The sequence below is a fragment of the Microtus oregoni genome, unplaced genomic scaffold (genome assembly GCF_018167655.1).
Source record: "Microtus oregoni isolate MIOR12 unplaced genomic scaffold, Mior012 000010F_ref0000083, whole genome shotgun sequence".
NCBI lineage: Eukaryota > Metazoa > Chordata > Mammalia > Rodentia > Cricetidae > Microtus > Microtus oregoni.
In genome coordinates, this window is record NW_024543069.1 from 18173867 (window position 1) to 18186889 (window position 13023).

At 40.4% G+C, this 13023-nt stretch overlaps 1 protein-coding gene across 12 annotated transcripts in view; it reads right to left on the bottom strand.

The window, feature by feature from the left end:
- Nucleotides 1–13023, bottom strand: part of Mbnl1 (muscleblind like splicing regulator 1) — a 168454-nt gene that overhangs the window by 108207 nt on the left and 47224 nt on the right. For 8 of the 12 annotated variants that reach the window (XM_041659374.1, XM_041659383.1, XM_041659381.1 and 5 more), the window contains one exon: nt 7506–8540. The exons of 2 other annotated variants lie outside the window; for them this stretch is intronic. In XM_041659374.1, coding sequence (XP_041515308.1) covers nt 7506–7679 — 174 coding nt within the window. In that variant the 5' untranslated portion in view covers nt 7680–8540. Of the gene's footprint in view, nt 1–7505; nt 8541–8762; nt 9109–13023 lie in introns of those variants that run through there. 2 more of the 12 variants (XM_041659375.1, XM_041659373.1) reach the window with 2 other exon arrangements.

Consider the following 13023-nt stretch of genomic DNA (forward strand, 5'->3'; position numbering starts at 1 on the left):
AATCTGTGAAAAAAAAATGGAGCTTACAATGTGTCTGTAGAATCTCCTGGGTTTAATTAGTGGTTGGAGTTTTAGAGCAAAGCCCAGAACACTTAAAGATACTTTGGTTTCTCAGAGTGGCCTGGATGATTTAACTGACTTAATTCAAACAATGAAGACATTGGGCCATTTTTCTTCTTACACATTGATTTTATTTTGTATGCATGTATGTATATGTACTACCTGCAAGGCTTGTAACCACGGGGTTTAGAAGAAGGCACAGAACCTTCTGGAACTGGAGTTACAGATAGTTGTGTGGGGGCTGGGAACTAACCCTGGGTTCTTTGGGAGGGCAGCATGTGTTCTTAAGCACCATCTCTTCAGTCCCTCTTTCTATACACTGAGGCAGCTATCTAGCTGATATAGTGGTACTGTCTGTGAAGGTAAACCTGAACTCATTTTCTTATAATTTAGAACAGACTCAACCTTTGTGTCTGAAGCCACAATCTTCCTGTTAAATCGTGGGTTCCATTCTTGATCTACTTGTTAAGTCAAAACATAATTATCTATGTTTATTTACTGCTGAAGGCCCAACGCCTTCAATATTCCCTGTAACACCATGTATGCTGAAGCGCTGCTGTGATTTCTTTGTTGAGGCCTCTGCACACGGATATGTAAGTTGAAAAGCAATGTTTGGTATGGCGTGACTGAGTATGGAAATTGCAATCAAACCACCAGGCATGGATCCCAGCTGACTAGTTGCCCCACACCTGACTTCTCTGTATTTCACTGTGCCTGTTTGTCAACTACTATATCAAAGAGCTGTTGTAAAGGCTATTGTCATAAAATGAAGACAGTGATCAACACAAAGGAATTTAGTATCTATTAACTCATTTTACTCTATACCAAATAAATAAAAATTACATTTGCAAAGGAAGTACAAATGAAAATTATGGTAACAACAGACTCTTCTGCCATACAAAATTCACTAACATATACATTTATTTATTTATTTAATAGGAAAGTAAAAGAAGCATCTACATAAACAAAAAATAATTTCTGTGATATCAAGTTTTATTGACAACCAAAACAAAGCGCTGGCCTCTTTGGTAGAGGAGTACTGAAGTTTCCCTTTAGAAGGGTCTTCCCTTCAGTGATCACCACACTCCCATACTTGCCAAAGAGATTTCTTTGGATTCTGGGACTTTCCTGGGGGTAGTAATTTCTGTAATTCTCTCATCCTGGTGGCTGAAACTAGAACACCATTTTTCTCTTTGCACAGTACCTGAAAAATAATTTTAATTAGGGAATAGCTGAGCAACCACTATAGTTCCCAACAATCCAAGACAAATCAGCCAATGAGAGGTCAGGAAAACCATGGTGCAGACCAAGGGACCTCTGTTAGACAGACTTTGAGTGTACCAGGTTTTACCTCTTCTGCTCTTCCCAGAAAAGGCTGGGTTCTTGGTGCTGCCCAGTCCATCTTACAGTGCTGAAATCATGCTAAATTTAGCAGACATGTGCTTCTCGGGAACTTAAGATGAAGAACCCTGAACAGTGGGAACTGCAGAAGACACTGAACAGGCTTAGACAACTGACGAAAATTCAAACTCCTGCTGATGCCAAATGCTGTGGAGTGGGAGTATGAAAGCTGACTCTAACCTTTTACAGCTCAGATGCTTACATCGCATCTGCGTGTCTCTGGGACTCAGAAAGATCAGATCCACCTGGTCCTAAACTAGATGGTTTGAAAGTTGCAGAGATTTTGGAGGAAACAAAAGAAGAAAGGGTGAGGCCAAGGCCCAAAGACATTTTGAAGTTAGTCTGCCAATCAAATTATAGTATATAATGTGTTCTATAGTTTGAAATCTGTCACTAAATTCTCAAAATAAAAACTCCATAGTATAAAAAAGTTTTTTTCCCTAGCAAATCAAGCATAACTCAAAATTTAAAAAAAAACAAAAAATATTAATGTCAAATAGAGCTGATATAAGTACATGTATTTGATGATAACTATACAAGAAATATGTTATTTACAAAACTACAGTTGTCTACCATATTGTAAATGACTATTAAATTAATGCTGACTAGAATTAATATTACCTAGTATTATTGCTTCAGTGAAGTTCACAGGAAATTACTGTTCTAATACACAATACATCGCACAACTAAATATTTTCAATTCAACCTTTCCAGTCACTTTTACTTGAGTTTATGCATTTGATCTCTATCAGCAGTGTAATCACAGGTCATTTGTTTACCCGTCTCTACTGACTCTCATGAATTGTGATCTAAGTAAAAAACACTGAAAATTATTCTCCTAAAAGCACAGAATGTGTGTCTGTTCAAGTTTTTTTTTTTTTCTTAAAGCCTCAAAATTTCCTTCCTAGGATCTCTCTGTAAGAAAATACGAATCTTTGTCTAGGTCTGTGGGATGGCTGAGACGCTGCTCAGCATGAAAGGTAATGGATTAGTGATGCCAACAGCTCAAGTCCTCCGCATACCCTTAGCAAGGAAAATGACAGGATAAACAACACACCCTAGGTCCCTGTGTGTCCTTGGGTCTGAGAAGCACTCCCTGTTTGGAAGCACGTGAACTGGACGCGTGCTCCACTCCCCTGACACTAGGTTTACTCTACAGATCACAGAGAACTTCCACAGCCCTGCTAGGAGGCTACTGAATGAATGTGAGTACTTGCAGACAAACTGACAGGCAGGCAAACTTTGAACCTGTTAACACTCTATGATAATTTGGGTTAAAGTAGTTTTCCCTTGATCACTCTAACACAGATTTAATGAGGAAAAGGGAAAAGCAGTATGTTAAATTCTTACAAAAGAAAGGAAAACAGCCTTAAGTAGTTTTACATCTTCCATTTTGTTTGTCTGATAGTTTAAAAAATAATCACTCAGTTAAGATAGCTCTCTAAACCACACCAATCAAAATGCAGAGTTGGATAGGCCATTCCCAGTGGCTACATCTACAAAACAGCCCTGCACCTAAGGCTCACGGAACATAGAAGAGGGGTTGGAAAGATTATCAAGAGCCAGAGAGCCAGGGAGTTTGTTGTGAGACTGTGTCTCCTCATAATGTCAGGCACTCACCCATAAAGTTTGTATCAACATGACGGCTTACGTGTATGCTAGGACAATAACAAGAGGCATGCCAAAGTGAACAGGGGAAATACCAGGAGGCCTCAACACTACACAAAGAACTACAGGCAAGTAAGGAATCTTCAGAGTACGAGAAATACTACTCAGGGAAGAGCACAGTAATTGGTTACCCAATACCTGAAAACATACATACATGTAACGTTATATAGATGGAGCAGGTTGTACTTTCGTGTTTAGAGGAAAAATACAAGTGTGTGTGTGTGTGTGTGTGTGTGTGTGTGTGTGTGAGTGTATTTGCATGTAACAACAATTAATAAAAAAAGAGGCCATGAGTCTGGAAAAGAGCATGAGGAGTATACTGGAAGGTTTGGAGGGAGAAAATAGAAGGGAGAAATACTATAACTATAGTATAATCTCAAAAATAAGAAAAAAGTGAATAAAAATATATTTCTAAAGAATTTAAGGACACGAACAGGCACATGTCTACAGTTATTATTAGGACTGCTGAAGCAGCTATAACTACTGGGCATTTTGTTACAGAAATGTTCCTGTCAGAATTAATGATTTTGCCACACAGGCACAGGAACATCTCAAGAGTTGTGAAGTTTCTGCTTACTGGAAGAAAAGTGAAAGCCAGTAACGCTGCTTCACAAGCTGTGTCTTTCTGTGAATCCGTCTCTGAGAGCATTACTGTAGGACCAGGACCTGCTGTGTCAACCGCTCGCTGAAGGAAACAAGCTTTAGAATACAAGATGTGAACGTCTTTTCAAACTGAACACCGCATGGGAAGCGCTGTCAGGAAGAGGGCATCAAATGCTTAGCAGGAGTCGGTGCAAGTAGGAATATACAACATTGAAATTATAGTGCAAAACTGAATGGACTTGCATATCTCATGCATTTCATTTTGCCAGAATCTTCAGATAAAATTGTTCGTAAAACATGATGAAAAGACCATGATCTGGTATCTCTAAAAGAACAGCAATGATACTAGCCATTATTATGGTGCCAATACTCTGTGGTAATAACAGGAGATATTCTGAAATTAACTTCATTACTTTGAGGGAATCTCATCAAATCAGTCCTACTGTCTAATGCAGATGTTAACACCAGAGGTTCATCTCTACGGACGACATAGTAAACATTTCACTTTTGAGCCTATATACATTCACCTCCACACAAAAATACATTCCGTCCACTCTTCCCATAATCTCTGAACTTGAAGCTGAGTGACCAGGCCAGAGCAGCACTGCATAAACATGACTGGAAAGACCACTACTGAAACAGGGCATCATTCTGCCGGCAGCTTGTAGTGCTGGGACCTTCTCTTCCCATCTGTTTTTTTCTCTTTGGGAGACCCATTCATAAGCCACAAAAACCTTCTACAGAAAACAATGATGCACTTAGTCAACTGTTCTGAATATCTGCAGTGCCTCGTGCACACGGACCTGCAAGTGATAAGCCCTTCAAGCCATAGGCAGAAGTCACTTGTAGACTACCATAAATTTAAACTACACGTGCAAATAAAAATTAAATTAATAAAGCACTTATATGTTATTTAATTTATACACTTGAGTTTAATTTATAAACTCATCTTTAGTTTTCATATTTACATTTGGAAAGATGTAGTAGGCACATATATTCCTACTTACCACAGTCCAACCGTTGTAACACATTTATTATGAAGTAGAGCTGCTTTGCTGTACTACACCTAACCTTAATCCCACCCTTAAATCTTAACATCACCACAGTGCCAATGAAACCCTATCAGCTAATTTTCTCCTCATAATCTCCAGTAATATGCCTAATGATTTCTTTAGATAAACACTTTTCTACTGTTAAACTTGGTGTGTGTGTGTGCGCGCGCGCGCGCGCGCGCGCATGCGCGTGCACACGCACATGCTTGTGTGTGTTGGGGGCCAGGGAATGAGGGAATTCTCTTCTTCTAACCAGAAGTCAGCTATAAACCTAAGTCACCTGGGAGCTCAGCCAAAGTCTGAAACAGCACAGCTGAAGGGTACAGCCATTTCACAGGGTCCTCTCAGAGAGTATTTGGTTTGCTTTCCTAACTTTCTAAAAATAGTAGATTACACAAGCTACCTCCATCTCATGGCTCAAGAACTCAAAAGAGGCTGGAACAGGGATTAAAAGCAATACAAAAAGCAGATTTCATTAAAGAAGTCAGGCTATTATGAGTTTTACTTGTAAAACGTCTGTTTACTCTGAGACCAGGGAGATGATCTGCTGGTTGCAAGCCTCAGAATGCTCCAAACTTCAGAACTTCGAGCATGAGTCACACGGATACTTAAGTGTTTTAAGATGTGTTCTGGATCTATTTTAGCCACAAACATGAACACCAGAAGACTACTAGCTAAAAGGTAGAATTCCAAACACCATATAAAGAAGAAGGGCTCTTTCAGTGACACATGAGACAAAAATACTTAACTGAACATCCAAACAGAGTTGATTGATTCTTATTACTTATTTCACTAACATTTAAGGAGCTATTGTCTGGGTATAAAATTCTATTATAAATAAATTTGTGTTAATTTGTCTGTCTAATCAAATAAAAAAACATTTTACCAAATTTAAAAAATTTTTAAACTATAAATTTCAGCCTATTTTAGAAAACCAAAGGAAAGGGATGGACTTTGCTGTGATTACTGGTATAATAAAATCATTTCACAAATAGATTTTAAAACTTAACATTCTTTTTGTTGTTGTTGCTTTTTAAAAAAGTCCTTGATGTGGCGGTTGAATCTCGTTAACCACACAGCGTGTCTGTAAGATTGCTACTTTACTTAAGGGGGAACTGTTCTCTGACCACAAGTGAATAGTAACTTAAAAAAAAATATTTGGACGTGGAAAAATAGAAACTGAATATTAATAGCTCACAATGTTTCCAAACCCTGTGTAGGCAGGTCTTCTGTGAAACCATTTAACATCACAGCCAAAAGTAATGTCCTTCATTTTATAGCTAGGAGTTCACCAAGAATTATCTATAGGATTAAAAACTGGATTTACTAGGAATTGGGTCATAAAGGAGTTACTTATGAACACGGCTGGTTACCGACAAGAGCAATTAGTCCTCTGCTTCATTTGATGGATCCCTGTCTCCCTGAATTCCTGACCATTGATTTAGGACTGACTTTCACGAATGTCTCAATGCTGTGCCTTTATCAACGTGTTTCAAGGCCAAGGCAGGGGCAGTAGTAATTGACAGCCCCTGCTTACCTGTCTCTAGGGCTCTGCTCATAGCCTGCCGTCCTGACACAGATCTGTGGTTACTACCACACACCTCCTCTTAGCCTATTCTAAAGACTGAAATTTTAAAATCCTTGGCAAAAAACTAAAGTAAACCAAAGTGAGAATCCCAAAGTGAACTAAAAGCAACCGGGTGAAACAGTTAACCTCTAACTCACCCTGCTGTGGTGAAAACAGCACTGGAATCACAGTATGCTGTGTTTTCAAAAAGATATGATGGAACTATGAGACTTCTTTACAGATGTATATAGGATCTTGGAAGTGTCAAAGAATTAACTGCAGGTGTTTAGTATTCAAAAATCCATCTGATTAAACCAAGTAAGTAGAAGGTACCCCAGAACACATTTCTATTCTTGCCCTTGCATTTCAAAATAAAGACATGCTTGCAATCTTTTACAAGATCCATTTCAAACTCGATAAACATGCTAACATAAATCTTTTCTTCTTACCATGCAAACAAAGCTAACTATGAACATTTCTGACCAAGAACATAGTAAGTAACAACTGGCAAGACTCTCACAGGAAAAGAACATATGTGTTTCCTCAGTATGAAAAATCTAATGAACAGCACTATTTGATTCATACCTACATATAAAAACCACATTCAATAAAGTAGGTGGTTCACATAAGCTACTATAGCAACTGAAAGAAATCTTACATCTAGTCAAGTTTCCCCAAAAGCCACTAAAAATTATCTCACAGAAAAGTAAAGATGTATCCATAGAATCTGCCATTCATTTCTAACGACTTGAAAAGTTTACCAGCAAAGGAAAACAACTCATATTCAATCAGTGATCGTCTTGGCCTTATTCTAACACATGAAAGTGCTGGACATGAACATTTACCATTGCTGAACAAAGATCACACTTCGTTATCATCCTATTACAACTGCATAGGTACACAACACTTTCTGCTCTAGGGGGGAAAAAAATTAAGGCATCTGGAGTTCAAGGCCTGGTAAAGTTCCTTGTAAGTTTGGCCGGACTCGGTTCTATGACATCTCATTGAGTGTCCCAGCCCAACACATGAACCAGAACACACTGCATAACTAGAATGTTAACAAAGCAATCCATAATCCCAGAGTTACTGTACCGTGTGCCCATGCCCCTTAATCAACCACTGAGTACCCTCAGAAGTACAGAATATTTACTCACTTTCAGTGAATCAAAGCAGGCGATTACTCGTCCATTTTCAACTTGGCAGCTTTTCGAAGGGTGTGCAAATTTACACTCCGTGTCTGGCCGTGAGCAAGTCCCTCTTTGAAACTCTCTACATACTTCCAGTGTTAGCCATTTTGTGTCCCGAATTGGTGTGACACTAACAGCCATGTTTATATTTTACAGGTAGTTAAATGGTCAATGAAACCAACAAACCCAACCCCTCTCAAAAAAAAAAAAAAAGAAAAAAAGAAAAATCAGTAACCAAAACAAAACAACAACAACAAAAAAAAAACAAAAAACAAAAACAAAACAAGATAAGAACTGATAAAACTCAGAAGTGTGAAATGGCAATGAAAATGTCCAGAAGGCTGCTTCCCCACTCCCTGCTTTCACGGCACGTGGAAAAGTGTGACTTCAATATCACTAGACCTCCACTAGAAATTCACAGCATGAAACTGTTAATTCAAAGAGGTTTTGGTTTTTAGAGGAATACCAGGACTGTGAGTGGATGGGTGTTTACAGGAGGGCCTGGAATCAGCCTTGTGCTCAGTAACCCCTTCCCAGTGCCAATTTGGAGCCCAAAATGCAAGCATGAAAACGTGGCAGACCCTCTGACACCGAATTTCCAAGCTGCTCTCAGCAAAGTTGTCTGACAGGGAATCTCCTCACAGCTGAATTTGCGATGGAGTTTGGTGGTGCAATCGGTATTGATTAGTTTGGCATAGACAGATGCAGCAGTTTAGAGCAAAATCGAGAAAATGATTTTTTTTTTCCTCCTTGATTTCCTGGCAGAAGGTATCTTACTTTTTCAGCAAACTTTTCTTCTAAACTAAAGCAGCCTAGGGCAATGGCAGATACTCAGAGCTTTTCTCCTGATTAGAAGTAGAAATGGGGTGTCTGGGCTAGAGGTGGAGGGCGGATGTGCTGTCGTCACAGTCTAGCTGGCAGCAAGCAAGGCAAAAGCAGAGGCTGCTCTAGAAGCGGTTCCAAGCAGCAGAGACGTCAGGAAAGGCACTTCTTAGTACCAACCTGTAGAGAAAAGAGATAGGTTAAGATTTACTAAGTAGCATTCACTAATGTCCTATAGTACCACAACCTTGCCATGTGTTACCAGACTAAGCAACTCAAAGTCAGCCTCTCTTTCTGTCTCTCTGCCTCTCTCTTCTCTCTGTCTCTCTCTTCTCTCTCTCTCTCTCTCTCTCTCTCTCCCTCTCTCTCACACACACATACACACACACGCAAAATACTTACAGTGAGGCATATTGCAGCCAGCCATCGTAGATTTATTAAAAAGGGGGCCGTTTCCCCTTGTGAAGCAATGCATGATAAAGAGATAACCAATCACAGATAGTGTTGCAGCAATATTCTGGGCAGAAAGCCAATAGTGTGGGTTGTCTTATGAAAGGTCGCGCCTGTCAGACGTTCATTACTATGCTATAAGCACAGAAAATGTCCATCAGATGTGACTTATTCCACTGCAAGAGGACGAGCATGTGGGTTTTGAATTTACCCAACATGCAGTTAGTGGACTAAACCATGTTAGTTTCCAAATAGCTTCTAAGGCAAGAAGTCCAAGGACTTGACAAGCTCTCCGGGGGAATCAAATGAAGGTCTAAAATCTGCAGCTGAAGTCCAAGCTGCTTTCCCTCTGGCACTTCCCAGGGGTGGACACTGAGCAGCCTGCTGCTGCTGCTGCCCTGACACGTGAATAAAAAAGGAAAGGGGTGTTTACGAATGGTACATTCTCCTGACCTATCCAATTCACTTCCTCCTAAAGCCCAAGTCCTGCCCCTCCGCTGAAAGCAGCACTCATACTGTAAAACTATTCCATTCAGCCATCAGACACTGTGTCACTATATCACAGGCAGGCGAGGTATGAACAAAAGCATCCTTTATTCAGACCTTTTTAAAGCAGAAGCTGAGGTCTTGTGGCGAGAATAAGGAGTGCAGTGTTGTCAGCGTGTCTGGTAAATCTGAAGTCAACCTCCAGGGAGAAAGTGATTCCATTGCAGGAACATTAATTATTAAGTGAGCAATTTGATTTGGGCAGCAGGATGCATTTCGGAGGCTCAGTCCCACACTATGCTGGAGGGTGGGGGCCGAGGCGGCTGCCTGAGGCTCTGTTAACTTAGGAGACCACTCTTTAGAACAGGGCAGCTTTGCTCACCAGCTTACTTTCCCTTTCGACAGGACAAAAAAAAAAAAATCACAAAAACTTAACTAGTTACAAAAATAAAAGTGTGTATGTTTGGGGTTGCTTTCCTTCTGAACACGGTAAAGAAAGTCAGGCTTTCTTACCAGCACCTTCCAAGTCGCCAACAACACAGAGTAAAGGTGATTACAGTCAGTTTTTTAAAAGAAGCAGGACATAAATGGTACCTTCGTAATTTTGGAAATTAGAATAGAGGCTATGAAGATATCTGTTCTAAAAGCATGACTATGTAGTAGAATTTATTTTTTTAGGATTAATCCTAGTATTCTTAATAGTATTCAGAGAAAATTCTAGCTACTTAACAGGGTTTTATATTTCGAAAATGCTAAAACAGAAAACTGCAGTTTCTAACAGGGACTGAAGAAGTAACTAACCACAGTGTTCAAGAAGAGTCCTCAGGTCCTAAAGCTCAGCTCTGCCGAAGCAAGGTCAGTCTGTCCAGTCCTGGCAAGTCGGTACTCTGTCTAACGCTCAGTCTCTGCCCAGCAGTCAGTTTCTTGGAGCCTCCACAGCATGAACACAGAGCACATGTGCTCACCTCCTCTTCAGCCCACACTGCTTAACCCTTCATCAGCCACCAGGCCCCCAGGAAAGCCAGAGGCGCCACATCCACCTTTGCTCACTTACACACTAGCATCATCATTTCGGAATTACCTCTACACACCATCCCTGTCTGCGAAGCACTGTATTTCCTTGTATGTTGGAACCACTGGACCACATGCTTCCAAGGGCAGAAGCAACACTACTGTCTCAGCACCCTGAGAACAGTGATAAAGTGACTTCCAAAAGCGAGGGTATACAAACGACTACTTACTACGGTGGAACTGAGCTTACCCGAGGACACAAAAGGAACACACATACACACGTGAAATCATATGTGAATGTACTCAAATACACACTGAAAGCATGTGCAGACCATCACCTCTATAAAGTCCAGGGTCCTGCAGGCCCTCCTTCTGCCTAGGCATCTCTGCACAGCCTTGGACCACTCCCTCTCTCACACAGCAGCCTTTGAGCCGCCTCCACTTGACTCCTCTTCTCCTCGGGTTTCACTCGCCCAGTGGTGGGTGATCTTATGTGTCACATTTATTTCTCTGTTCAAACAGTCGTCATGAGGTCTGAGCTCTCCCTGAAAGTCCTGCTTCTCTGACTACATTTTCTGTTGCCACTCTCCCCAGGGTCAAACGTCCCCAAGCTTCCACCTTGACTGGCTCCTCCTTCTCTAGACCTATGCACATCTGTCTGCCACCTTCATACAGCGCTTCATTCCTTAGTCTTCACAAGAGTGGAAAACCCTGCACCAAAGGGGAATAAAGTCCTGCATGACTGTGCACTGTCCTCCTCCCCCCATGCTACGTATCTTCCCCAGACCAGTGTCTACAATCTACACACGCTGCTTCTCTGCTGTCTTCATGAGTCCTTCACGACTGTATCCACGTCACTATAACTCCCATACTTATTACTTTGCTGCTCAACAGGAGTTGACAACCCTAGAAAAGCCAAATGCATTACATTTCCTTCAGTGCCACAGCGCAACACAGAACCAACACACACAACTCTTTAGCTTATGATCCCACATCCCTGTATCTTTAGAGGGATGAGCTCTTGGGGCTTCTGCCTATAACAGCTACGGAACCCCAATAGTGTACTACACACTATCACTTCATTTGGCTGAAGGCCCCATATCCCTGCAACCCAGCAAATCTATTCTTGTTTATAGTGCTATATAGATACCATCTTCTCTGTAAAGCTGGGCCAGCTATGATGAAAAAGGTAAAGGAAAATAGAAAAACATGCTCAATACTTTAGAACTTTTTGTTTAATATTATCAACTTCTTAACGACAAGGTGTATTACCCAAACCCTAGATCCTAGAATATAGAAGATACTATTAAGTGCTTAAATATATGTATAAATTTTATTCATATTAATAGGAACAAACATGTTTAGGCAGGTATGTTACCAATCATTGGGGAATATTTAGTTGTAAAATACCAGGTTCAAGCTGCATAAAAAAGGAGAATTGGCACCATTATAAATATCCATGTTCTCTGATGGCCAAGGTAGAACACATTAAAGTTTATTTCTTGAATTGGTTATTTTTCCTTTTTGTCATGCCACAGGCTTAGCCGCACTTTAGTATGAAACATATATTAATTACAAAATTGCCTAGAGATTCTAGTTTGCTCTATTCAATGTCCAATATATTTAAGAGATTCTTCAAAAGTTCCAACTAAAAGAATTATAAACACGTTTGTAAACTGATCATACTAGAACACACATGCAGACGAGAAGCAGCATGTTTATGACTGGGCAAGACAGGGAATAAGGAGGGACGACATTTATCTGTGCCTACTGGGAAGTTCAGTTCGTGAAACTGTTTGGTTTAAGGTAATACGCAAAGGACTTGGACCAACACTGAACTCTCAAATGTAACTTCAACTAGTAAAGGTGTTTTTACCCTACGAGCCGATTATCAAAGACACTATTTAGCAGTGTGTGGGCCCTCATACCCAGGAGACGACAGAACAGCAAAAACACTAAGAGTTCGAAGCCAGGTTGGGCTAAAGTGAATTCCAAGCCAGCTTGAGCTACATAATGAAAACTGTCTCAAAAAAAAAAAAAAAAAAGAAAAGAAAAAGAGAAAAAAGGAAAGAAAATTATATAAGGGTAAAAGGATTGGTTTTTAAAATAACTATTAAATGAAATGAATCTACTTCTAACATGTTTCTGACTTTATCAATATATTATATATAAAGTTACCTCAAGAACAAAAGGCTTGATTTGGAAATTTAGAAGTTTTCTAACAAGAATCAAACTTTCTGGTACCCATGGGAAAAGTTCTCAGTGACTGGTTGATCAAACTCTAACCATTGCATTTCCTCACTCATATGGCATATCAACAGCCAAACGCTCTCTGCAACACGAGCTAATTTCACTTAAAGTGATGTCAGAAGCCATGTGTACAGTCTATGGTAAGATAAGGTATAACGGAAGAAAAAGTGCTTGCCCCAAATATTAACAGACTTCAGGGGAAATAATACTAGGAATTTTGGGGGAGATCTGCAGTCACACTGTCCTGACTGCTTAAATAGAGTCACCAAGCTGTGGTTGTCTGAGAGGGTGAGTGAGCCTTCCGGAAGTATTGCTCTTGTTAGAACAAAGAGCTAGGCTGGGTGCTTCGCCAGGGTAAGTGAATTAGGGGCAGCGCCCATAGAGATCACACAGAGATGCACACTGTGTAATCTTAACAGATGCCCCAGAGTGCTGACACCAGCTCCTCCAGCCTGTGCTAGGTCAT